This window comes from Gracilinanus agilis, chromosome 4 (assembly GCF_016433145.1).
Source record: "Gracilinanus agilis isolate LMUSP501 chromosome 4, AgileGrace, whole genome shotgun sequence".
In the NCBI taxonomy this organism is placed as follows: domain Eukaryota; kingdom Metazoa; phylum Chordata; class Mammalia; order Didelphimorphia; family Didelphidae; genus Gracilinanus; species Gracilinanus agilis.
The window spans coordinates 287,806,850-287,832,635 of NC_058133.1; the positions used below are offsets into that span (position 1 = coordinate 287,806,850).

General features: G+C 37.0%; 1 protein-coding gene across 1 annotated transcript in view; it reads right to left on the reverse strand.

The window, feature by feature from the left end:
* Positions 1–25,786, reverse strand: part of PKHD1 (PKHD1 ciliary IPT domain containing fibrocystin/polyductin) — a 685,806-nt gene that overhangs the window by 302,679 nt on the left and 357,341 nt on the right. The window contains exons 39-40 of the mRNA XM_044675345.1: positions 11,038–11,215; positions 7,519–7,714 (exon numbers count right to left, since the gene is read on the reverse strand). Coding sequence (XP_044531280.1) covers positions 7,519–7,714; positions 11,038–11,215 — 374 coding nt within the window. The remainder of the gene's footprint in view (positions 1–7,518; positions 7,715–11,037; positions 11,216–25,786) is intronic.

A 25,786-nucleotide genomic window follows, 5' to 3' on the forward strand; every position in this document is an offset into this window, starting at 1 on the left:
TCAGCCACTTCCCAGCTGTGTGACCCTGGGCAAGTCACTTGACCCCCATTGCCCACCCTTACCAATCTTCCACCTATGAGAAAATACACTGAAGTACAAGGGTTTAAAATAAATAAAATAAAATACTATCTCATTTTAAAAAAAAAAGAAATGAGATTTGAAGCTATAATCTCCATTTCCATAGCCAGTACTATATTCACTGATACAAAAAAAAGAAACTAGATGACCACTTGTTAGAATGGTCACCCCAACTCCCTTTAAAATGATCAATAACATCCTTTCCAACTCAGATTGTGTTACTAAGTAGATTTTGTGGACCTTTCACAATATAAGATGGCAGATAAGATTAAAAGATTCATTTCAAAAGCAAGAAAAACAAAGTTGGGCTTATGGGCATGGGGAGGGTAGAAGGATGAATGTGATGAAAAAAGGAGAAAAAAAAACAGGAAAAAGCAGGAACTCTGGAGTCTGTGAAACAGAAAGTCCTTCAGTCTATTTTAGAGCTCTCTGTTCCCAGTTCTCTGAAAACATACATGTGACTGAAGTAACAAGTTGGGAGTAATACAAAGAAGGAAAAGAGGGATAAGTATTAAGATGAAAAGAAAGTCACAAGGTAAACTTACTAGAGCTAAGGGTGAAGTTTCCCATGATACCCAGAAAAAAGAGGGGGCAAGGGCAAAGCTAGATAACACCAAAAAAAGTTGTACTCTCTTTCTATAGTGCTTGACCCATAATAAACACTTAAAGGATTTTTCATTCTTTCTTCTAGTCTTACAACTAGCTCTCTCCTTACCTGCTAACTCTGGAATGGGACATCCACATAATCCATATTTTTGCAAAGGCTATTCCCATCCCCTTGCCTGAATTACATTCTCTGTCTCTTAAAATCCCTAGCTTCCTTTCAAACGCAGTACAAACATTATTTCCTACATGATATCTTTTCAGATCCTCTCTTTCCTATACCCTCTATTGCTAATTCCTTCCCCGTGAAAAAATATACCTTATAACCTTGAATGTATTTTATATACAATATACCACTACATGTACGTGTCTCTGCTGATGGAATATAGGATACTTGGGGACGAGGACTGGGGTTTTTTGTTTTATTTTGTTTTGTTTGTTTTGTTTTGTTTTGTATCCCCAGCATTGATTAGAGTGCCTGTCTTGATCAATTGACTGATTATGTAAGAAAGTACTAAAATAACAAATAAAGAGGCATGTCTTCCAGCCATTACACTTTAAACTCTGCTACTCAGGATCAATTAACCAACAAACATGTATTAAATACTACATTGTGTGCCAGGAATTGTGGTAGGTTTCAGGGAATGCAAATATAACAGTGAAACTATCTTTGCCCTCATGGTAATTGTATTTACTACAAAGATGTTGTTGAGTCATGTCTGAATCTTTGACCCCCAATTGGGGGTTTTTGTGGGCAAAAATATTGGAGTGGTTTGCCATTTCCTTCTCCATCTCATTTTACAACTGAGGGAACTGAGGAAAATAAGATTAAAAGATTGACTCAGGATCTCACAGCTATTAAGTGTCTGAGGCTGAATTTTACTCTAGGTCCAATACTGTAGCCACTGTACATCTCACTGCCTATAAACTATAAAGTTGCATCCAGGATTAAGAGGAGTCAATGAAAAAGAAAGGGCTGTCCTTCACTACCCAAAGTAGTTATTGCCCCATAACTACTTTCAAAGGAAGATCTTCTTTCTTCTCTGCTGGTCATACTAGAGATATTCAAATCTGGAATTAGCATGTAGGAGTCTGAGGGACAACATTGGGAAAATGCTCCTTTGAGCAGCCCTGGGCCTTGGTTATTCTGGTCATGATGTTAGTAACATAAGTAGATCTATTTTAAGTGACAATAGAAATTGGAGAAATGATGAGCAGAAAGCCCTCAGAACTAAGTATGTTCTTGAAAATATAGCATGATACTAAACCTGGATCTTTAATTAACCTTAGTGTATGATTCTGGTGAATATGATGGGTATGATGTGACCACAACAATGGGAAAGGACCTGATTTGTTGATCTTATATTTTCTGAAAATAAAATGTTTCTAACCTAATCTAATGGCTCTGGGACTAGAAATCCAAGAAGAGAAGAAACTGTCTATATTTTATGTAATTGCAACATTTTTTGGTCTTCCTTCCCTATTTCAAATGTTAGGGGTAATAGGTAGTAAGCTATTGATTGTAATGGCAAGATTTATATTGTATTTCATGGACTTAAGCAGGAAAAAAATCTCACAGGAGAGGATGTATTTGCAGTGATCTTTTACTAAAGCAAAGATGACTTGGTGGATATGGAATGAACACCTAGATATCTGAGTTCTAGAAAATTCAATCGAACTATACCTGTGTGTTTTGTTTCCATTTTTGTTTTTCTCTTTCCTCCTTTCTCCCAATAGAGAAGTTCCCTCTGCCAGTTAGGCAAAAGCCCTTTCCATATATTCCAGCTCTGTCCTGCTACCTATATTTCTGCCCTGGAGGTTGGTGTATTTCCCTTAAGTCAGCCCTTCACATGGCTGGTAAAGTGCTTGGGGATCCTTGGGGGATGAACTGTGCTATATAAATGTAAATTAATTTAGTAACTAGAATGCTATGGATTGCCTTAGGGGACCTCAGGACTAAAATTGCAACAGAGGAATGAATAAGATTCACCTCTCCCCATACTCCTCCTGCCACTCCATCTCAGGAAATCCTCCCAGAGAGCTTTAGGAAACAGAAGCAAAATCCTTGAGTTCTCTGTTTGTTTCAAAGAACTGCATGGAGTCTTGAAAACAGGATTAAATAGAGAAGACATTGGTGATGTGTTCAATCTCATTACCCATAACCCTTTTGAGAAAGAGGAAGCCTAGAGAGGGGACATTTCTGCCCATATCTATCCACTGAGAAAGTTAAATCCTAGGTAATTCTCTTTAACTAGGAATATCTTCCTAGAGCCCTCTAATCTTGAGGTCTTTTTCCTAGGAAAGGAAGCCAGATGGGAAAAGCCCATCTGTCTTCCCAGTCAAAAGCATTCCTGCCCCTATAAACATCAAGGCCAGCTTCTTTCCCTTCTCCACTTCCCTTCTCTGAGCGCTTGGGAGAACTCCGAGATGAGCATTGGCAAGGCTGGCTGGATATTGTTTCTTTTTTCTAGTCGGGTCAGGAGTGAGGAGCACGTCAGAAGCATCTGAGCCTGATAACTCCACGGTGGACCTGCTCAGCTGCCAGCTCCTACAATGCCCCAGTTCAGCCATGTGCCACTGAGTAAGAGCAGGGCTGTGTGAACTGGGGAGTTCTCCTGTGAATGGCCCAGCATCTGATGTAAATTTATCACCCGGTGCTGGTTGGCCAGGGGGGAGCTGAGGGTGTTTAATGCACTCCTGCCACAACCCAACAGTTTGCCCTAAAGAGTCTTTTACTGGTACAAAAGGAGGAGGTCAAAAGTAAGTTGACCCCTGACAGAATGTACAATTATTAGAAAAGGGCTATGTACGAGCAGCTGCCGGAACCCCACTGGCCTAGCAATGGGCTTCCAAGAGTCAGAATATGAATAATAAACTCAAGATTGTTTTCTCCACCCCCCCTTGCCTCACCCCAACCTTCTCCCCCCTGTTTTGGGCAGGACCTATTATTTTTCCACAGGAAGAATCATGGCCCTCCCTAGCAGCTGCAATAATTGTGTTCCTATTGTACGGGAGACCTCCTCCTGGCCACCCCCCTACAAGTGGCCATTGTGAACGGAGGGTCGGTGATTATACGCTACGACTGATGCTTTGGGGGAACCCAGCTGCCTAACTGATGACACACGAACGTGTGGAAGGCAAGAGGTTGGGGAGGGGGATACGGAGCCGAGAATGGAGGGAGGCTGCGTCTGGGAGATGGGGCTCGGACATACCAGACCTTTTGCATAAGTCAAGCCCGGAACAAACAGAGCTTTATTGGGCCCTGCTGACTAGAGAACTCATCCCCCTTTGAAGTGGCGGCTGTGCATGGGGCCGGACAGCTTTTCCTCCTTTGGACCAAGCAAACATCCTTCTTTTGATATGCTACATGCTCATTATCTCTGCCCCATTTAATGATTTTTGATTGAAGGGTGGCGGCTTGGATGCCAAGAGGGTAGTTAGAACGGCTCCATCCAGCCAGGCCTACAAGAAAGGCTTGCCTTGTCCGTGGGACTAAATTTGGAATTTCTTAACAGTGTGTGCTTGTTCTTAAAGGCAGATAAGGACTGAGCGTGAAATTCTTAATTAAGCAATAAATAGAGAGTGGGGTGTCAGCAGATGTAGCCGGTAGTCATAGCAACCAAAGTCACATGGGTAAGGGAGCTGAGACTAAATGTAGGCCTCGGGCCTAGGTCTGACTGACAGCTGAAGAATCCTACAAAGCTTGTAAACCAGATTAATTAGCTGACTAATTATTTCAGAGCATTAATGTAACTAAAATATATATATATAAAAAAAGTTTGCCACAAACTGGAGAAATATATCCTCGTGAAAGACAGGAGGAAAAGCGACCATTGGAAACTGATTCTATGTGATCAGGACATTTGCTGTGGGAAAAGTAGGGCCAGAACACTGGGCCTGAAAGGAAAAGGAGCCTTTCTTGCTTTTAGTTCAAACTTTTGCAAATATAAAAGAATTATTGTCCCTACGTCGTACTCACTTCTGAAAATGATATAAAAGTAACAGTTCAAAGCTGTTGCTCAAACTAAAGTGTGACATTTGACTTCTCTGGCCTTAGTTTCCCCATCTATAAAATGGAAGGGTTGGACAAGATGACCTCTGACACATTTCTTTTACATCTACAGTCATAAAACTATAAAAGAAAACTATTTCTAGGTTCTTCCAGAGACCATGACAGAGGGCAGAATGGTACCCAGGTAGCTTAATTTCTAGTCTAGTCTCACAAATCCTGCTCCTCTATCTCCTTCTATTTATTACTTATATGATCTTGGAGAAATCATTTCACTTCTCTCTTCCTCAAATTCCCCATCTGAACATAAGCTCTTTTGTGAACAGGGACTGTCTCTGCCCATTTTTTTTTATTCCCCTATATTTAATGGCACATACTAAGTGCTTAATATATTTTTATTCATTTATTCATCTTTATGAGAGGTTGAACCAGATGACATCTAGATCTATGATCTTGAGTCTTTGCTTCCTCAGAGTACTCAGTGGATTTAGGACAATCTGAATCAAGTCTCCAATCTTCCAAGCACTCTGAATTTGTTAAATTACCCATATTATTCTGTTGAGACTACACTGAAGGAATAGGAGTCTCCATTTGAGAAAACACATGTCAGAAATACTGTCACATGCCCTACTATTGATCCTAGTTGTGAGCTCTAGAAATGATAGTTCTATATAATGATATCCTTTCAGAAATGTTTTCTGGGCGTGTGCTTGGTTTGAATCCCATGATACTTTTGATCCTTTGGGCAAAGGAAAAGGTCTACTAATTAGTTCAATTAAAGCAACGTCACTGAACAACAAATTTACAGAAAGGAACCTTAACCAGGGTTGGTTCAAAGTATCAGGCACTACTATGTTCAGAAGTAAATATCTTTAACCCCATTTTACAGATGCAGAAACTAAGAGAGGGAAATTAAAAAAATATATTTTCCTCAAGAGATAAAAGCCAGTCTCAGAGGAAAAGTCTGTCCTCAACTAGAGGGAATCTGAAAGCTGTCTCTGAGGAGGGAGGGGGAAGCCAACAAAATGCATGACTTAGGCATTGAGATGACTGAAACTCTACTTCCTTTGATGGTCTGGGTAAGGATAGCTCTCCACCCAGCTAGCCCCCATCCCACCTCAGCAAAGTGGTTGAATTCAGCAATTATCTAGTAGGCAGCACACTCTAGTGGAGATAAGTAGTGGTTTAGAAGCTGGAACACCTGGGTCCTTCTATCCCCACCCAATACCCCATTCAGACTGGCATTAGACAAATTCAAATAAAGAACAGTTTCGTGGATAGAACTAAAAATGGTGATGCTGTTCAACTTCTACCTTGTAGGAATAAAAAAAAAAGCCAATGGATGAAATTAAATAATGGCACAATTCACTGTGCTAAAATTGGTCTTTCTGTATCAGAAAAAATGCAAAATCAAGAATCAGTGGGCCTGCATTCAAATCCCAAACCTGTTCATTATAACCTATGAAATAATTCATTATTACCTGTGTAATAGTAATGGCTCTTGACATCTATTTCCTTGTTTTAAGATAGGAGAGTTAAACTAGGTGATCTCCATGGGCTTTTCAAGCTCTAAATGTATGATCCAATGAAGGTAACCACCATAGTTAATGAAATAGTGTACAGTTTTAAATGGGCTCTACTGCTTGGGATATTAATTATTAATACAAACATATTCATACACTACATCTAAACAAAGATGGAAAGGAGGAAATCAAGCAGCAGACCTAATGAAAACCACATAATGGTTCTAAAAGATTTGTATTAATCAGTTCTCCTTTCTGGTCCACTTTGGTGTAATTTTCACAGGAATCCATGTTTGTGAGTAAACTCTGAACATCTCTGCTATGCTCCCCCCACAAAATTATAGATACTTCCTTAAACTGCTAATACAGCAAGCCACAAAGGAATGTGCAGATAGTAAGAAGGGTTAGGGCTTGGTATGGGAAATGGGAGTAGGGTAAAAACAAATTTAGGGAGATACATGACTTTCCAAAGACATTTGACTGGTCAAAATTTAATTCTCAAGAGCCTATAAAGTAATTTAAAGGGAATTTTGGAAGCCTTTCTGAGTCAATCAAATTCAAAACCATTCTATGGGCATGAATCTTCACAGAGATGGCATATTTAGATCATGTGGTTTTGACTGTGGCTCTCTTTCTAGACTGAAAATATTAGGTATATTTTAGCTAGTCAGTTCTGACAGTCAACCAGAAAGTCTCAGGATTTCAAAGAAATTAGGTACTGAATTGGTTGGTTTTTTCTTTGGTTTTGTTATTAGATGGTGAGCTCCTTGAGGGCAGAGACTGTCTTTTGCCAACATCAATTTTTTTTTATCTAGAAGCTGAAATTGTTCCTCCTAAAATGCATTTGTATTTATTTTATATAGACTTATCATATACATGGGCAGCTAGGTGGAACAACGGATAGAGTGCTGGGCTTAGAATCAGGAAGACTCATCTTCCTGAGCTCAAATCTGGCATTGGAAACTTACTTGCTATGAGACCCCGGGCAAGTCATCTAACCATGTTTGTCTCAGTTTCCTCATCAGCAAAATGAGCCAGAGAAGAAATGGCAAAGGAGACCAGCATCTCTGCCAAGAAAACTGCAAATGGGGACACATACAACCTTACTGAAAAAAAAAACTGAACAATAACAACTAGTTGTGTGTTTGACACCCCTGCCTCAAAGCATATTTTCTCTCCACTATTTATTTTACAAATGTTCGTTACTCCAAATTAAGAAAAACAACTATATTAAAAAATAAAATTATCTTCAACTAGTAGAAATTGGTTATATAATACAAAGGACATTTCTAGTCATACACTTACCCAAATAAGTGAGCTCCCCCAACTGGCTGTTGAAGAACCAATCACAGGCCTTATCACGAGTAGCAGATGGAGAAGATAGAAGGGATTGGCCGATTCTAGTCCCACATATAACCAGAATATCAGTATGTGGCTGTAAGTCTTTGTGCACCACCAGCAAGTAATTTCCAGAAGTAAAGTTATCAAATGTTGCTGAATACTTTTGAAAACAGACAGGTCATACTTGTTACTGACAGTATATCTTGGTTTTCATTCACTTTAAAATAATGCCCTATCAAGAAGTGTCATATATCTTTTTATTCAATCAAATTAGTAAAAAATTATCTTATTGAGCTTTAAAAATAATAACAAAATTTGTTTGGAAGAACAATAAATCAAGAATATCAAAAGAAACGATGAAAGCATATACAAGAATAAGAATTAACAGTACTGGAATTAAAACTGTATTATAAAGTAGTAATTAGAAAAACTATCTGGTACTAGCTAGGAAATATAAAGGTAGATCAGTGGAACAGAACAGACATACAACAAACTGTAGTAAAAGGTTATATTAACCTTATATTTGACAAAAGTATCGATCCAGGTGATTAGGATAAGAAATCACTATTTGGTAAAAATTGCTGGGACACCTAGAAAGTAGTTTGGCAAAAAACTAGGAATAGACCGATGTCTTAAACTATTTACTGAGATAAGATAAAAATGAATACATGATCTAGACAAGAAATGAGATATCATGAACAAATTAGAATAGGGAATATGTTACTTACCTGATTTGTGGTTAGGAAATGAACTTGTGAATAAAGAAGAGATGGAGAGTATTTTGAGATATAAAATAGATAATTTTTAATGCATTAAGTTGTACAAATGAAGCAAATGTTACCAAAATTAGAAGGAAAGCAGAAAATGATGAAAAAATTTTCATAATCTCTCAGATAGAGATCTTGCATCTAATATATATATATAAAGAACTTTGTGAGAAGTCATCCGCCAATTGGCAAATAAGCAAAAAATATGAACAGACAATTTTTAGGTGAAGAAACCAAAATCATATAAAGGTACATGAAAGAATGCTCTAAATCACTACTGATTAGGAAAATGCAAAACAAACCAATTCAGTGCTCTTTGGCATCAGTCATATTGGCTAAAATGACAAATGTCGAAGGGGATGTGAAAAAGCGGGGACACTAATACACTTTTGATAAAACTGTGAATGGATCCAACTATTTTGGAGAGCAATTTTTATGCTCAGAGAGCTACAAATTTGTATATAACCTTAGATTCAGCAATACCATTGCTGGGTGTTTTTCCCAAGGAGTTCAAGGTAAAAGGAAAAGAACCTATATGTTCCAAAATATATATATATATATAGTAGTTCTCTTTGTGTTAGCAAAGAACTGTAAATCAAGGGGATGTCCATCAATTGGGTAATGGCTAAACAATTATGGTATGAGATAGTAATGGAATACTACTGTGTCATTAGAAATGATGAGCGGACTAATTTTTTTTTTTTAAATTTGGAAAAACTACATGAGATAATGAAGCATGAAATGAGTAAAACCAAGAAAACATTATATACAGCTACAGATTTTATATTTGAATAAAAACTTGTAAATGTTCACCTCTAGTATATGAACTGGAAAAATGGAAACACAAAAGACATAATCTATATACATATCTATTTTCTAGATGATGCCTTCTATGGTGCGGGGAGGGGAAGAGAATGGCTGAGATACCTGAAAATAAATTCTATTAATAAACTTTTTGAAAGAAAGAAAGGAAGAAAAAGGAAGGAAGGAAGGAAGGAAGGAAGGAACAAGCAAAGAAAACATGGGCTTTGGAATCGGAGAACTGAGCTTCAAATACTAGCTCTATGAAGTCAGCTATTTGACTTTGGTGATTCATAAGCCCTTCTCAGAGTTAATTTTTTTATGGAAAATTACGTGGATGCTGCCAACAAGAGTAAGCTATTATCATATCTCATCCTCAGCATTCTCATTTGTAACTAGAACCATAGAAAGCATAAGATTAGAGCTGAAAGAGGCATGAGAAGTTCAGTGCTTTTATTTGAGTTGATTGGGGCTGAGACAAGTGAAGATTTGCTAGTTACTCAGCCAATTAGTAACTGAGCAGTTGGGACTAAGATGGACTTGTAAAGATTTACAGACCAAAGCTTTTCCAACCTATTATTTACTCTTTAAAAGATACAGGCAATCAGTAATAAGCCTCAGTGATGATACTGGAGAAGATATATGAGAAGATTCATGAGATGAAATCAAACCCTCAAAAATTCAGAAAAATGGAGAGAGAAACATAGTTATGAGTCCATTTGGTAGCAAGCTCCTTCTTTGTTTTTTAAAAGGGAGTACTCCTAGTGCAAAATGAAGGTGAAGTTAGAGGAAAAAGCCCAACCTACACTGACTCAACCTTTGACAAACAAAATCCCACACACAGTACTGGAACTCTCAGAATATTTACATTTTAATACCTTGCCACTAGGTGGCAGACTTTTAATATAGAAATAAATCAGTAGGATATTTATCTGGCTGCAGATATTTTCATTTGAGAATAATGTGGTTCACTAATCTGGAAAAACCAAAATGTGATTTTTTTCAGACAAGTTTTATAGTTTTTCTTCTTGGTATATTAGAATTGCTGAATATTCTTCATATATATGAAATTTGATGAGATGAGATTTAAAGTGATTGTAAATTTTTCTCCATCTAAAAGATAGCCACATTTCAATGTAAAATTAATTCTAAGAGGGTTAAGAATAATCTTGAAGTACCCTTTGATCTCAAAATACCCAAAGGCATCAAAGATTGAGGGAAAGGACTTACTTGTACAAGAATATTTATAGCAGCTTTTTTTGTGGTGGCAAAGAACTGGAAACTAAAGGGATGACCATTTAGGGCATAGCTGAACAAGTTATGGCATATGATTGTAATGTAATACTATTGTGTCATAAGAAAAGACAAACAAGATCATAAAAAATCTGAAAATACTTGTATGAAGTGATGCAAAGTAAAGTGAATAGAACCAGAAAAATGTAATATACAGTAACAATAGTGTATGATGATCAACTGTGAGTAACTTAACTAGTATCAACAAGGCATGGATGGAGGACAACCCCTAGGGGACTCATGACAAAAAAGGCTATCAAATGCCATAGAAAGAACTGGTGGAGTCTGAATACAGAATGAAGCATGCCATTATTGACTTTATTTCTTCTATGAATTTTCTTTAGTATAAGCAATGTGTGTTCTGTTTCACAACATGATGAACATGGAAATATGCATTGAATGATAACATATGTGCAGCCTATATCACCTGCCTTCTTGGGAAAGGAGATAGGGAGAGGGAGGGAAAGAATATGGATTGCAAAATGTCAGAAAACATTTATTAAAAATTGTATTGGCATGTAATCTGGGGGAAAATAAAAACAATTTTTAAAAGAATGATGGGGGGCGAAGATTAAGGTTCCTAGAGAGATGACAATAAGTAATCAATAATATCCAGGGTTACCTGAAGACTGCTTTTGATCCAAGGAGCCTCAAATCTCAGCAAGTAGGTATCTTGATCTAAAAGCAGAGCCATCCAACCATATAGGTTTGACAATGTGTCATTCACAAAATTGACAGTCATAATTTGATTTTTACTGTCTGTCACTGTTAAATCATAGGCAACATCTGGGGCTTCAGCTCTAAAGAGAAAGTTAGAGAAAAGAATAAGAATGTATTAACCATTTACCATTATGTCACAGGTATTGGATGAATATTATCTCTGTTGATTCTCACAGCTTTGAGAGGTAGGTACCATAACAATCCCCATTTTACGGTTGGGAAAATGAAGGCAGTCAAAGGTTAAAGGACTTTCCCAGGGTCACACAGCTAGTAAGCGTCTGGAGACTGATTTGAATTCAGTTTTTCCTAACTCCAAACCTAGCACTCTATCCACTATGCTTCCTAGTTACCTCTGTAGCACAAATGAAGAGAATGCAAAAAAGGTTTCAGGTTTATTCACCAATTCAGAATCAGGAGTTCTTGACTTCCCTCTTCAGTTCTGATCCACCCCCCACCCCCCACCCCCTTAACAGTGTCTAAGAGAAAGAGAGCAGGCCTTGACTTCAGGGAGTTTTGAGTTCAATTGTCACCTCTAACATTTGACAATTTTGTGACCCTGGGCAAATGAGTACACCTTTCTCAGCCTTAGTTTTCTCCAATATCCCTCTCAGAGTTGTAAGAGTCAAATGAGATCGCATATGTACAATACTTTGCAGCTTTGTAAAATACTTAAAACTCTGTAGATACAACCTATTATGTATTACAAAGATCTCAATCAAAGCAAGGAAGATTGTCTCTGATACATAGTGGCTGTTTGTCCCTGGGCAAATTACTTGCCTCTCAGTGTTCTAAGCAAATGCCTAAAATACTAAATTTCAGAGAAAGTTACACCACAGAGGAAGAGAGAATTTTCTAATCCTGTAGTTCCTCACACCAATGAAATAATAGCCCCAGTTCCTATTCTTTCCTTAATTAGGTTCTTAATGTTGCTGACATTAATATTTCTGTAAAGCAGGCTAGGGTGAGTAACAAAGAGACCTGGATATAATGTCTTCTGATGGTCATTCCTGTTTCTAACAGAACCCTGATGTGCTACAGTTGGTAATACCCTCAGTGTTCTCTGGCTATTAATAAAAGCCATCTTAATGAAGTCATATGGGCCAGAACCTTTTACTTTTAATTAAGCAAATGCCCAAAGCCACAATCCTGCTGCTGGATCATCTTGTCAGCTTCAGGTGACACATAAACACTGGTAATAGGGTCTTCCCAATGACTAAAACCCAGGTTCTGGCAAGCCTTGGCTTTCTGCAATATGACTGTGATTCTCCAGATAAGACAATTTCCTGCCTTGAGCAGAGTGAAGCATGAGAGCTGTTACATTTTTTTTATAAGTTCACCAAATAGAGGAGGAGCTACATTCTTAATTCACATGACTGTTCTGGGAATTCTTAAAATTCAATAATATGGTATCAATAGTTTTAATTTCCATATTATATATAATTTGCTTAGTAGAAATTCAGTCAGAGGACCTAGGTTTGAATTCTGACTCTGTAACTTCACTATCCTGTATGACCTTAGATGAGTCACTTACAGTAGGCAGGAAAAGAAGGAAATAAGCATTTATTAAGCACCTACTATGTGCCACTTAGGCAGCTAGGTGATAACCTGGAGTCAGGAAGAGTCACTTTCCTTAGTTTAAATATGACCTGAGACCCGTAGTAACTGTATGACCCTGGGCAAGTCATTTAACTCTGTTTGCTTAGGTTCTTAACCAATAAAATGAGGTAGAGTGGGAAAATGGGAAAGTACTCCTGTCTCTGCCAAGAAAACCCCAAATAGGGTCACATAAAGACATGACTGAAAAGGATTTATCAACAGCAAATTATCATTATTGTTATTATAATTATTATATCTGGTCCTTGTGCAACACTTTCTGCTTCTCAGTGTTTTGATTTCTTTATCTGTAAAGTATTCATCTTTAAAGTACTTGGGGAGGGGGGATTTATACTCAGTAGTCTTTAAAGTCTCTTTAAGCTCTAAATCTATGATCATATAATCTAGTATCCTATAACCTCCAGTGATAGAGAACTAGAGGCTTATTCTGCTTTTTGATGGCTCAAACTGAAAAAAGTTTTCCTTTGTATTGAACTGAAATCTGCTTTCCTATAACTTCCACCCATTGGTTCCAATTCTAACAATGGGACCAAGTAAAGCAATTGTATTCTCTTTAATATTCCAGCCCTCCAAATATTTTAAATTGATATTAAGTCTTCTACAACCGAAAACATTCCTTTTTTGAGCATCCAACCACCATTAAGATTTATATTTTTTCCTCTCCTCCCTGCATTTCTGGGTATATTCCAAATTCTTCATGTCCTTCCTAAGAAGGAAAGTCTGGAATTGAATATAATATTCCAGACAAGTTCTGTCCAGAATGTTCTCTCTACTCATACTGTACTTTTTAAAATTAGGTTTAAACTTTGGGGGTTGACAAATCACATTAATGATTCATCAGATTTGAAAACCAATAAAAATCCTTGGTTCTTTTCACATGAACAGTTTAGTCAAGCATCCTTCATCCTATACTTGTATAACTGATTTTTTGGGGTAAAAAATTCCAATTAGACTTACTTTGCTATCTTTGTTATTTTAATAGACTTAGACCTTCATTCCCAGCTTGCTGGGACCTTTGTATATCCCAAATTTTAACTCTCTTCTCCATTCTTTTGTTTAAAATAGAAGTCTTCATAGATTAATTCATATTTATTTCGACTAAGAGAAGATGCTTGTGTTCTAGTAAGGGACATTCTAATATTTGCCCAGGAGAAGAATGTAGGATTGGCAAGGAATTAAGGATATAGTTCCAGTGAAAAATTTTCAGGACAAATATGGTTGATATTGACAAATAGTATAATACCTGTATCCTGGGCTATAATTGGGCTAGTTCAAACTGGCTTATGAAAGCTCACTGTTAAGTTTTCACTGTAAGTGACTATAACTCACAAATAGAGAAGTGCCAAAAACAGGGATTGATTTATTGTTTTGTTGATTCACAGACATAGCACAGTGATAGAGAAAATATTAATAATAATATTAATTTTTATTTTTTTTCAGGCTGGGAATTTATTTCATAAATAGTTTCCTCATTTTTTGTTGCTTTTATTTTTTGGTACAATTGCTCAAGTTTTATTCCCCATATATTAATTTTTAATATATTTAATGTTAATTTTTAAATGTGTCATATGTATAGCTTTGGGAGTAAGGAAGCAGATGTTTGTCAAATATTTGCCAATAAATTCCAGTCCATATCTTCCCTAAGTAAATACTACATGAGGAAAACTCCAAAGCTTAAAGTTCAGAGATCCTAATTCTTGTCTAATTTATGTTCTAGATATATAGCTTGGAGGGAAGACTAACATGGCTTCAATTGAAATCCTAGTCTAAAACCTTATTACAGTGTGTGCAGGTATTCTCAAAGGTGATTTCAGGGAATCTCAGTCTCTAAAAACTTCCTTCCAAATTAAAAAGGCTTAAGAATTGACTTAGTGGCAGATGGTATGCCTACTGTCCAAGAGCTTACCTAGCTAAATTCTGAGAGACCCATCATCAGGTTAGCCACAATGCAAGTATTATTGTTTGTAGTTCATTTTTGAAGAGAACCAAAGACATCGTTGATATCTTAAATTACCCATGATTTGCATTTAAGTAAGGCAGAGTTGTACAAAGTCACCATCTTTGTTTTCTCTCTTCAGAGTCACTGAAGTCCAATGGAAAGTCAGGGCAACTGGCTATAGCCTAGAATGCACTGAGTGATGCACTGGGTGACTGTGGTATCTTTGATGTCTCACCAAGGTGTAAGCTTCAGCTGCCTTTATGGTCATTGGAACAAATTGTTCTCATTTGCCCATTTTGCTGGGGAAAGTCTTTAAATATTTGGGGTAGATACTCCCTAAAGTCACTGATGGGTTTTACGTCTTTAAGTTATCCTTAACCTGAATCAGGCTGTCCACTGAGACGGTATAACTAGGTTGTGGCCACTGATCATGTAACAGCTTCTTGGCACCACAAGTGTTAGTTGGGGAAGAGGTACCCTTCAAAGGTGAATGAGTAGCCCTAAAAAGGGCTCAGCAAGCTATCACACCAGAGGTGATTTGCCCATATGCCCCTGTTCACCCCAAATGAATATTATGACACTATGGAAAGATTCGAACCAAAACAATCAAACAAACAAACTAGATTTCCATTCTTGGTCTTGGCTTCCCCTACTTATGTGACCTTTGAATGGTTATCCTAAAGTCCTTAGTCTCAGATTGTTCATCTGTAAAATGAAAATAGTTAGATCTAAATATATAATCCTGTGATGTGTATTGGGGATACAGCAATTCTTGAAGATAATTTTGTCAGGTTTGACTTCCATCTGCTTCAGTATTATCCATCTGCATGAAATTACAAATTTAATGAATTGCAAAAATAATTAAGCATAGTTATTTTAGCCTGGATCTTTGGTCAAGATCCCTGCTTTGCAAAGAATCTTTCATTCACCAACACTCAAAGTATTTTTCACAGTGGGTAATTTTGCTCCTGGTAATTTCATATTTGATATGAATCTCTTGCAAGATTTTAAGTGTTCTTATGTTCTAACCCCTAATGTGATGAAAGAGATGGAAAAAAAGATAGAGACACTTGAGAATAAAAGAAAGAATATTCAGATTTCATATCTAGCCTTTACTGAACATTTTGAGAGGGTTTTCCTTGGGGAGGGGTATTAAGGGAGAAAAAAAAAACCTTTTGATTCATATCCTCCTGCTTTTTGCCTTTTTTTAATTTTGACATCCTTATTTTGGTGAAGACTCAAATGGTCAGAAATTTTGGACAACCACAGAATCTTAAATTTTAAAACAACAGTGAAATAATAACTCTCATTTATATGTCACGAAAAGTTTTACTGGATACTTTCCTCCAAGAAACCTGTGAGATAGGCAGGGTTAGGATTATTAATATTTTACAGCTGAGAAAACTGAAAGTCAGAGAAAGAAGGAAACTTAATCAGGTTACAAAGATAGTATGCATCAGGATTCAAACCCATCTCTCTCTTGATTCCAAAATCTACACCATAGTCTTGTCACATTCTAGTTCTATCATCTGGGCTATACAGCTCTTCAGCTCCTACTAGAAAAATTGTCTGGTCCCTTCCCTCCTTATGAAAAGGTCTAGGAAACAAATGCAACTTATTTGATCAGTGAAAGACTAAATAATTAATATCAAGGCAATAGCAGTAGTGTATAAATCTTCAACTTGAGGTCAGGAAACCTGGGTATAACGTCTGCCTGAGATATTTGTTAGCTGTGATCATCCAGCAATCATAACCCCTCAGAGCCTCAATCTTCTCTGTACAATGGGGAATCCCGGTAGTATTTGCATTACTTTCTTGACATGGTTGCCTGTAGGGAAATATTTTGTAAACCTTCAAGAACTATAAATGTGAGCTATCCTACATTACATATATTGTGAATCAAATATGTGAAGTTATTTTATATTCTCTCTTTAGGATATGTCCTAATTTCTTCAGGGAATAAAATAATATGAAAGACTTAAATTGGGCATAAGGGACAAAAACTAATAGATCCCCCAAAACGTAAGGCAGAATTGATTTCACCAAAGCTTTTCTTTGGTTGCTTCCAACTTCCAACTTCTCTTAGTGGGTATTCAGTGCTTCTGTGCCATTTCCTTGGCTGTCCAATGGTCCTCACTGCAAAACATCAACCAAGTTTGCCTTCTCTGTCCATCCTCTCATTCTCCAAAATTATCGTTCACTCTTCTCTTCAATTCCTACTCAATAACTTTCCCCAATAAAAATGGCTATTTTCTCTATATTCTGGCCTCTAAAAGCAGAATGATAAACAAATTCATGCTAAAATGTAAATGACTTACAGGTTAATATAGCATCTGTCCCAAGGACATTTACATTTTAATATATAGTAAGTCTGGATGGCCAATTCCTTAACCCCAAAGAATCCATTTTTAATGGTGAAATTTCAAACACGTTTACAGATAAGAGGGGAAAAATGTGTTTTCAAAAGAGAGTCTTCCTGGTCCATCAAATTATGCCTTTTAGGAGATTACTTATTCTGTCTACAAAGAAGGTAGGCTTAACTTCCAAAAATAAAGTTTGAGAAATTGTAACATGTTAACATGTAGGTGATGGAGTCTCCTTTTTATAATATTTTTAGGATATACCCCAAAGTACAAAGGATCTGTAATTTCATCAGTGTAGGAATTCTATATGCCAACATAGCTCATATGTCCTTTATTATTTACTAGATAATTCCTATGCAATTGTCTGAAGCACTCAGAAGTTAAGTGACTTGCCCAAGGACACAGCCAATATATATCAGAAACCAATTGGAAATTAAGATCCTGACTCTTAGGACTGCTCTTTATAGTTACACTATTTCATTATGTCTCTCACACATAATATATTAATTAGCATTTACATAGTCCTTTAACATCTGCAAAGTACTTTACAAGTATTTTTTTTCCATTTTATTCTCACAACTACTCTGGGAGGTATTATAATTATCCCCATTTTACAGATGAGGGAAATTAAACAGTCCAAGCTTAAATGACTTGTCCAAGGTCACACAGCTAATGAGTATTCAGGGCGGGATTTGAACTCAGGCCTTCCTAACATCAAGTCCAACCCTCTAACCATTATACCAACAAGCCACTATTTGTACTAATACATAAGTACAACTTTGCCAAAAGGACTATTTTAACTGTAATATCCAATATCGAATTCAATATGTTTCAGTTCTATCCAACAAGCACTGATTATATAAGTATTTACTGCAGGATGGGCACTGGAAATAAAAAGACAAAAACCAGACAATTAGGCCCTTTGGCCATTTATATTCTACTAGGATGATAGAATGAGAACACAAAAAGTAGATTAAGTGTTAGAAGTTGGATTTGGAATCTGTTGTCCTGTTCCCAAAACTAGCATTCAATCTACTGCCTATTGGTCTATATTGCCTATATAAATATGCCAGGCTACCTATTACCTTTATGATATTACTTTATGAAATTTTAATAAATCTTTGATCTGATCAGTTGTCTCACCATGTATGATTCGAATCCATATCTTTCTGAACACCTTCAAAAAAAAATCCACCCAATGTGTTAGAGGCTTTCTTCAGGCTCTTTTAATGTCTTTGTAGATAAAAGTTCAATACTCAAGCTAGCTGACTGTTAGCTCACACTCTTCCTACCCAAGTAACTTATGTTCTTTTAGAGTCACATCTTTCTCTATCTGTGCAGTAGGATTTGTTCTATAACATACTGGAACCAACTCAAACCAGCTTGGTGAATCAATTGCTAGATTTTCAGTTATAAGCATATACATCTTGGGAACTGACAAAGATGACATGGCCATTGGAAAAAAATAGTTCTCATCTGCCCATTCCTGTCAAGGGAATTCTTCATATGCTTGGGGTAGATATTACCCTAAGTCACTGATGGGCTTGAGGTCTATCAATTACCCTCAACTTAGTTTAGCCTGCCAAGACATTTTATTTTATTATTTTCATTATTTTATTATATTTTCTTTTGAATATTTTCCCATTATTACATATGTCATGTTCTTTCCCTCTCCCCCAAACCCCTTTAATCACCCTTAGCTGAAGCACAATTCCACAGGATTTTAAATGTGTCATTGATTAAGACCTAATTCCATATTATTGATAGTTGGACTAGAGTTACCGTTTAGCATCTACATCCCCAATAATATCTCCATCAGCCCATGTGTTCAAGCAGTTGTTTTTCTTCTGTGTTTCTCCTCCCACAGTTCTTCCTCTGAATGTGGCTAGTTTTCTTTCTCATAAGTCCCTCAGCCTTGCTCTGGATCCTGCCAACACATTTTATTGGTGTGTGGATACTGCACATTCTATAGCTACTTGGAGTGGCATGTAACTATTGGGTGAAAGGTGGATTCCAAAGGTGGATGAGTAGCCCCAAAAAAGATTTTGGCAGGCTTTCACCCTAGAGGTGCTGCCTGAATATTTGCCCTGAATATCCTATACGTCAGTTGAGTCTATGGCATACTTTTTGTTTACAAGTGAATACAGAGTTCAAGGGAAAGTGTTCTTGAGTTTAGAGTACTGGCAGCAGTAGAGTTGGCATATGACTCCTGGAAGTCCTTTGATGGAATCCTTAGCCCTCAATGTTCTCCTTAACTATGTTGTAGCTTTTCCTCCCAGGGGGAGGCAAGCATATCTAGTCCACTGCTCATTCCTGAAATAGTAATCTGGCTAGATAGTTGCCCATTAGGAGGGAGGGAATCTCAGAGCCAAGGTTTTACTAAGAGGTCAAGGCAGATGAAGCAGAAGATGGGAAAGAGGAGGAAAAAGTCAGACAATGACAATAAAATATTTTTTATTTTATTTTATTTTATTTTATTTTTTTTTTTTTATTTTTTTTTTTTTTATTTTAAACCCTTAACTTCTGTGTATTGACTTATAGGTGGAATAGTGGTAAGGGTAGGCAATGGGGGTCAAGTGACTTGCCCAGGGTCACACAGCTGGGAAGTGTCTGAGGCCGGATTTGAACCTAGGACCTCCCGTCTCTCGGCCTGGCTCTCAATCCACTGAGCTACCCAGCTGCCCCCAATGACAATAAAATATTAAAAACTCTTCCCAATGTAGAGACATGTCATGACTTCAGTGTGTTGATTATGAAGTAGGCTTCCTCTCTCTTGGGAGAAAAGTGGTGAATTATAGGTATAGAATGAGGTATGCATTTTCAGACATTGTCAATATATTGATTTGTTTTATCTGAGTCTATATATTTCTTACAAAGGAGAGTTATACTGAGAAAGGCATGAAGCAACAGTGACTTTAAAAAATATCAATAAAATAGCTAGGTGATACAGTTAGAAAAGTGCCAGGCCTGGAGTCAATAAGATCTGAGTTCAGATGCCACAGTAGAGACTTATATTAGTTGTGTGAGCCGGAGAAAGTCTCAACTCCTTTTTGCTTCAGTTTCCTCATCTGAAAAATGGGCATAATAATAACACCTACTTCCCAGAGTTGTTGTGAGGAGGGAAATTTGAGATAATTTTATTGTAAAGTGCTTAGCATAGTGCCTGGCATATAGAAGTTCTATCTAAATGGTAGTTATCATCATAAAATAAAGGAATATCTTTAAAAACTGGTGATAGTAATACATCTAAAATAATGTTGGTTCCTGATGAGGTGGAGGAGGGAGAAAGTGCTTTATACGTAAAATACATATGAATAACAGTTTCCATATACCAATATTTCCAAATACCTTGTAAACAATTTGTAATGTAAAAAGCCTTCTCTCAACTATCTTTGATTCAGTGAAAGAAATCCTAGAATGGTTGGGTTAGCCCTTTGCTAAGTGAAACCTAGTCCAGAGGACCAAAGGGTATTAGAAAGGAAGAAGAAAATGAGATGCAGGAAAGAGTGAAGAATTAGGAGGATGGACTAAGAAATACATTTCTTAAACTCTTGGTCCTCCTCAATTCTTCAAAAGACAGTTGGAAAATACACACTATTATTTCTGATTCTTTACTTTCCTTTGCCTTTCCATCTTTTATCCTCAATGCTTATCAGATACAATACAGAAGAAGCAAAGATCAGGTTTGGTAGGTATGTTCCAAGGCATAGACAAACAGTTACATGCCAAAAAAAAGCCATTTTCTTCACTTTTCCCAGCCTTAACCATCACAAAAGAAGGGGACATTCTCTCCAAACCAGATTGGACACAGGGGATGGAAAAGGGAACTAATTGTTTCCACTAAAATAAATTGGATCATGTTGATGAGTCAAAAAGTCTTAACTGAAGCAATGGATCAGAAACTGAGTCCCCTAGGCCTCTTCTTTCTATTTTCTCACAGAAAATGCTGCATAATGCAGCAGAGTCCATTGATGATTTGTCATCCCTGGTAAAAAGAAGAAAAAATATAAATGGTGAAGAGAAGGTGAGGATGGGTAGCAGTTGTAAATCTATTTTATAGCAACATCTTTTTTTTTTAGTCCTTACATTCCATCTTTGAATCAATGCTGTTTATTTATTCCAAAACAGAAGAGTGGTAAGGGCTAGGCAATGGGAGTTAAGTAACTTGCCCAGGGTCACACAGCTAGGGAGTATCTGTGGCTACATTTGAACCCAAGACTTCCCATCTCTAGGTCTGATTTTCAGTCCACGAGCCACCTGCCCTTTATGATGGCAAAATGATGAAATTTTATAACCAAAAAAATTTTAACTTATTGGCCAAATCCCTCACTTTATGAGTAACCTTAAGTTAAGTGACTTATTTAAGGTCACAAAGTGCCAAGCTCTGATCCAGCTCCTGATTTCTATCCAGTGGTCTTTTGGTGGAAATGACATTGTCTCTTCCATTAGAAGTGAAGCTCCCTAAAGGTATGAACTGTACTTTTATCTCTGTATCCCTAGCACTTATGCTATTTGCAACAACATAAGTCCTTATAAATACCTGTTGACTTAACTTGACTTGGCTAATCCAGAGTCATTAACGAAGCTTCTCCTCTTCCTCCCAAAATCTATGGTGGGCTGCAGATTCTAGGTAGTACATCCTGGAAAGACTAATTAGATAACACATCAAATAGTGGTACCTATAAGCATTACATGATAATCTTCTTTCCTCTCCAAAGCTTAAACAAGATGAGGTTTTCCAGAAAATTTTTACTGCATCATTTTTTTTTAAGAGCACTAAGAAGAATATCAAAAAAGCTCTAGATAAGCCCTGGAAATAAGAAATATACAGTACAGTTTGAAAAGCAATTTTAAAAAATCTACTTCCCACTCTACCCAGAATATTTCAGTGACCATCAACCCAGGGAAAAAATGAAACTTGAATCAGCTCACATTCTTCTAGGCCAAACTGTAGCAGAACTAGCAGCGGGCAATTTCTGTAAAGTGCCAAAGGAACATCAAAAGTGGAACCGCACCACGAAGAGAATTTCCCAACCATAATTAGTACAATTTTCGTTTGCCCTAAATAGCCACCAATTTCACCGTGCCCTAAATAGCCACCAATCTACCTCTCTTTACTGTTAATGAAGCAAAGGAGCACAAAAGTATTTCTAATTTGGAGGAGCCAAGGGAGTCTGCATGGGCCATTAGCAGCAGAAAGCTTCATTACTGGGAGAAGACGTCTCTCCCTGAACTTCTCCTGGCTTTATGTGCGAAAAATCAGGAGGCAACTAGTCCATTTGCAAAATTAACTCTTTGCTTTGCATTCACAGCAGCTTTTGTAGACTAAGAGAGGGGGAAAAGGATAACAGATCTTTCATGCTGCTTTTTCCCCTTCTCTTTTCTGTTCTTTAGCAGGGAGGGTAGGGTAGGAGTAGCATTATAATCAAGAGGGTTTCAACTTGGGGACAATTTGCCTTAGAAATATGGAGGAATTGCTAGCTAGAACCTTCCTGTTTAAGCACCAATTTGCCATACCAGTTGTGCAAACGGTTATGTAATTTAGCGCAAGTGTACTGTGCAGAACTGTTGCATGTCTACTGCCCACAAAGGATTTGCTAAACCAATCAACACTACCAACTAGAACAAATATTAACTCCCTGGTTCATGTTTACCATTAGCTTACTTATCCTGAGGGTCCATAACTCTGTGTATCAAGACAAACACTACATTTAGCTCTAAATGCTTTCAATTTGGTACAATTGTGGAATAAGCCCATTATAATTATGCATCTCCTAAACCAGAGCCCATCATAATAGCTAAACCTCAAATGGTACTGCAAGCACCTACTGGATATTAGTGCTCCTCACTGTTCCTGTTCTAATCTGTTATTGAGCAAAGGGGACAAAATGGAAATTTTAAACACTGCAAACTATTTTTGGTGGCATGGCTAGGTGTTGGCATGTATTTCCATTGCTTTGGCATCTTTCCATTAACTCTTTCTTGATGGAATCTTAATCTCATCAGGTCTCCTATTATCTAGAGACATCTTAGGTTGGGCAATGAGATACCTAGATACCCAACCTTAACAAAAGTGGATTTTTTTTTCCATTTTACACTGGGTCAGGAGGCCCTGTGAATATGAAAACAATGGCATCCTACAAACTTTTTCCCCCACTTTCGATATCAAATTCAGGTTCAAAGTCTGAAAATTCATAGAATATGGCCAACATCCTAGTAGAAAAGTTATTAAACTGTGTCTATGGATAGATTTCAGGGGCTAGATGAACTTCAGTGGGAAAATAACTATACCTTTATTTCTACTCGCCTCTAGCTGAAATTTTTTTTAAATTTTTTTTTAAACCCTTGTACTTCGGTGTATTGTCTCATAGGTGGAAGATTGGTAAGGGTGGGCAATGGGAGTCAAGTGACTTGCCCAGGGTCACACAGCTGGGAAGTGGCTGAGGCCGGGTTTGAACCTAGGACCTCCTGTCTCTAGGCCTGACTCTCACTCCACTGAGCTACCCAGCTGCCCCCTCCTCTAGCTGAAATTTAACATGCCCTTCAAAATATGATTGTAGGGAACAGATCATAGTAGTATCAGGGATACTGCACAAACCACAAACATTTTCATGTTACATTATAGTTGCCACTGCTATCTCAAAATATTTTGGGCTTATTATTATTTCTAAATTACTATAATTATCTGACCCTCCTCTAGATCGCATGCCACTATCATCTTCTTGGCTACAGATTGTATTTTCATAAAATCTTTTACCTTTATAGACTTTTGCATTTTATTTTATGCCCTTAAAACATCGGTCTTAAAAGGGGTCCATAGGTTTTGCCAGGGTACCAAATGAATCCAAGACACCAAAAATGTTAAGAACACCCTTCTTAACATAAGTCATTAAAAAGGTTGGATAGGACTTAAGAGAGTTCTTATACTATTGAGGTGCCATTTTTCACATGCTTAGCTAGTCTGTGGCACTAAAACAAACAGTTTACTCCATGTTTCTGTTCATTTTAATGATCTCTACCAAAGTCATCAGTTATTGAAAAGCTGGCCATAAATCAAGTCACATAAAACATCTGGGCAAAAATGGTACCAGGCTTCACACCACCTATAACACTCTAAGTCTTTACACTCCTATCATCTGTGATGGAAGGGGAATCTTTCCCCATTTCTTCTTGCTCAATGGAGATAGAATACACATGTTCAACATTTTCTTGCTATGATAATTCCTTCTCTTTCCTCAAAATACTTGCCTTCTGTCCTATTGCTTGGATGAAACTAGATTCATTGAAATTTTCCTTATGACTTCTTTTTTTTAAAACCCTGATTATTTCTATTGTTTTCTTCTAGCATAAACCTGTGTTTTCTGAATTTCTCAAATTACAACTTTTCATAGTAGCAGCCATAATAAAAGGAATACCTCCCAGTGGCTACAATTATAAATTATATAAATTGTAAATATATAAATTATTAATTATTAATTTATGAGTAAATTATACGACATTCTTTTAAAATGAAAACATTACACAGATAATTTATGATCAGCTTGTGGTCCATTATGATTCCTAGATTATTTTCTACTTGACTTTATTTCTGTAACTCTAACTGCAAAATGAAGATAATACCTCTTTGAACTTGCTTGTCTCACAGGGGTGTTGTGAGAACTGAAGAGATACCATTAGTGATGCTATGACTATTTATCCCTAGGAAGGAGAGTTAGGCGATTATTAAAGGAAAAGCTAGGCCAAAATTTCCATTTGAACTCTTCTCTACTTTTGAATTCACAGAAGCAGGGGGTGTCTCATACTTTGAACACTGACACATTAAGAGCTGCTACATAGGTAAAAACTGAACGCATTGCACTACAGGAGAGGATATTAGCCAAGATCTAAGAATCAAGGTGATAAACAGGAGCATTAACCTCCTCCTCTCTGGCAGAATTAGGAATAAAGCAAACCAAAGTTGGCAAGAGCAAGCCAACCAAGGAAGATTTTCAGGATGAAAATGACCTTTTTTTTATGTTTAGTATGAAATGTTGCCTTTATTTTCCACAATGTAAATTAAAGTAGACAATTTAAAATTATCTCCATCATATTCTCTAAAATGATGAATCCATAATATTTTGAGACAATATGATAAATATTGTGGTTTAGACAATAAAATACTAGACCTAAGTCAGAAAGATATGGTTTGAAACTTGTCTCAGATATGCATTAGCTGTATGAGCCTGGGAAACGCTCTTAAACAGTCTCAAGTTTAGTTTCCTTAGCTGTGAAACAGATACAAAATAGAATATACTTCAAAGTATAATTATGAGAATCAAATGTGGAAAATACTTTGTAGGTGAAAGCATCTCTGACTACACTTGGTGCTTCTACTTCCTCTTCTCTCAATCTCTTCTAAGCTCTCTGGGATCTGGTTTGGAACCTAATAATTCAGTTGAAATTGCTTTCTCTAAATCTATTAAATACCTCTTAAATGACAAATATAGTAGTCTTCTCTCAGCTTCCATCTATCTTCCACATCTGATTCTGTTGACTACCTTCTCTTTCTGGATACTCTTTCCTCTCTGGGTATTCATAACATTTCTCTCCATTTCCCTCCCTGTCTCTCTCTCTCCCTCTGTCTTCTCTCTCTGTCTCTCTCTCTGTTTTCTTCTCTCTCTCTCTCTCTCTCTCTCTCTCTCTCTCTCTCTCTCTCTCTCTCTCTCTCTCTCTCTCCTCTCTGTCTATATTTTCTT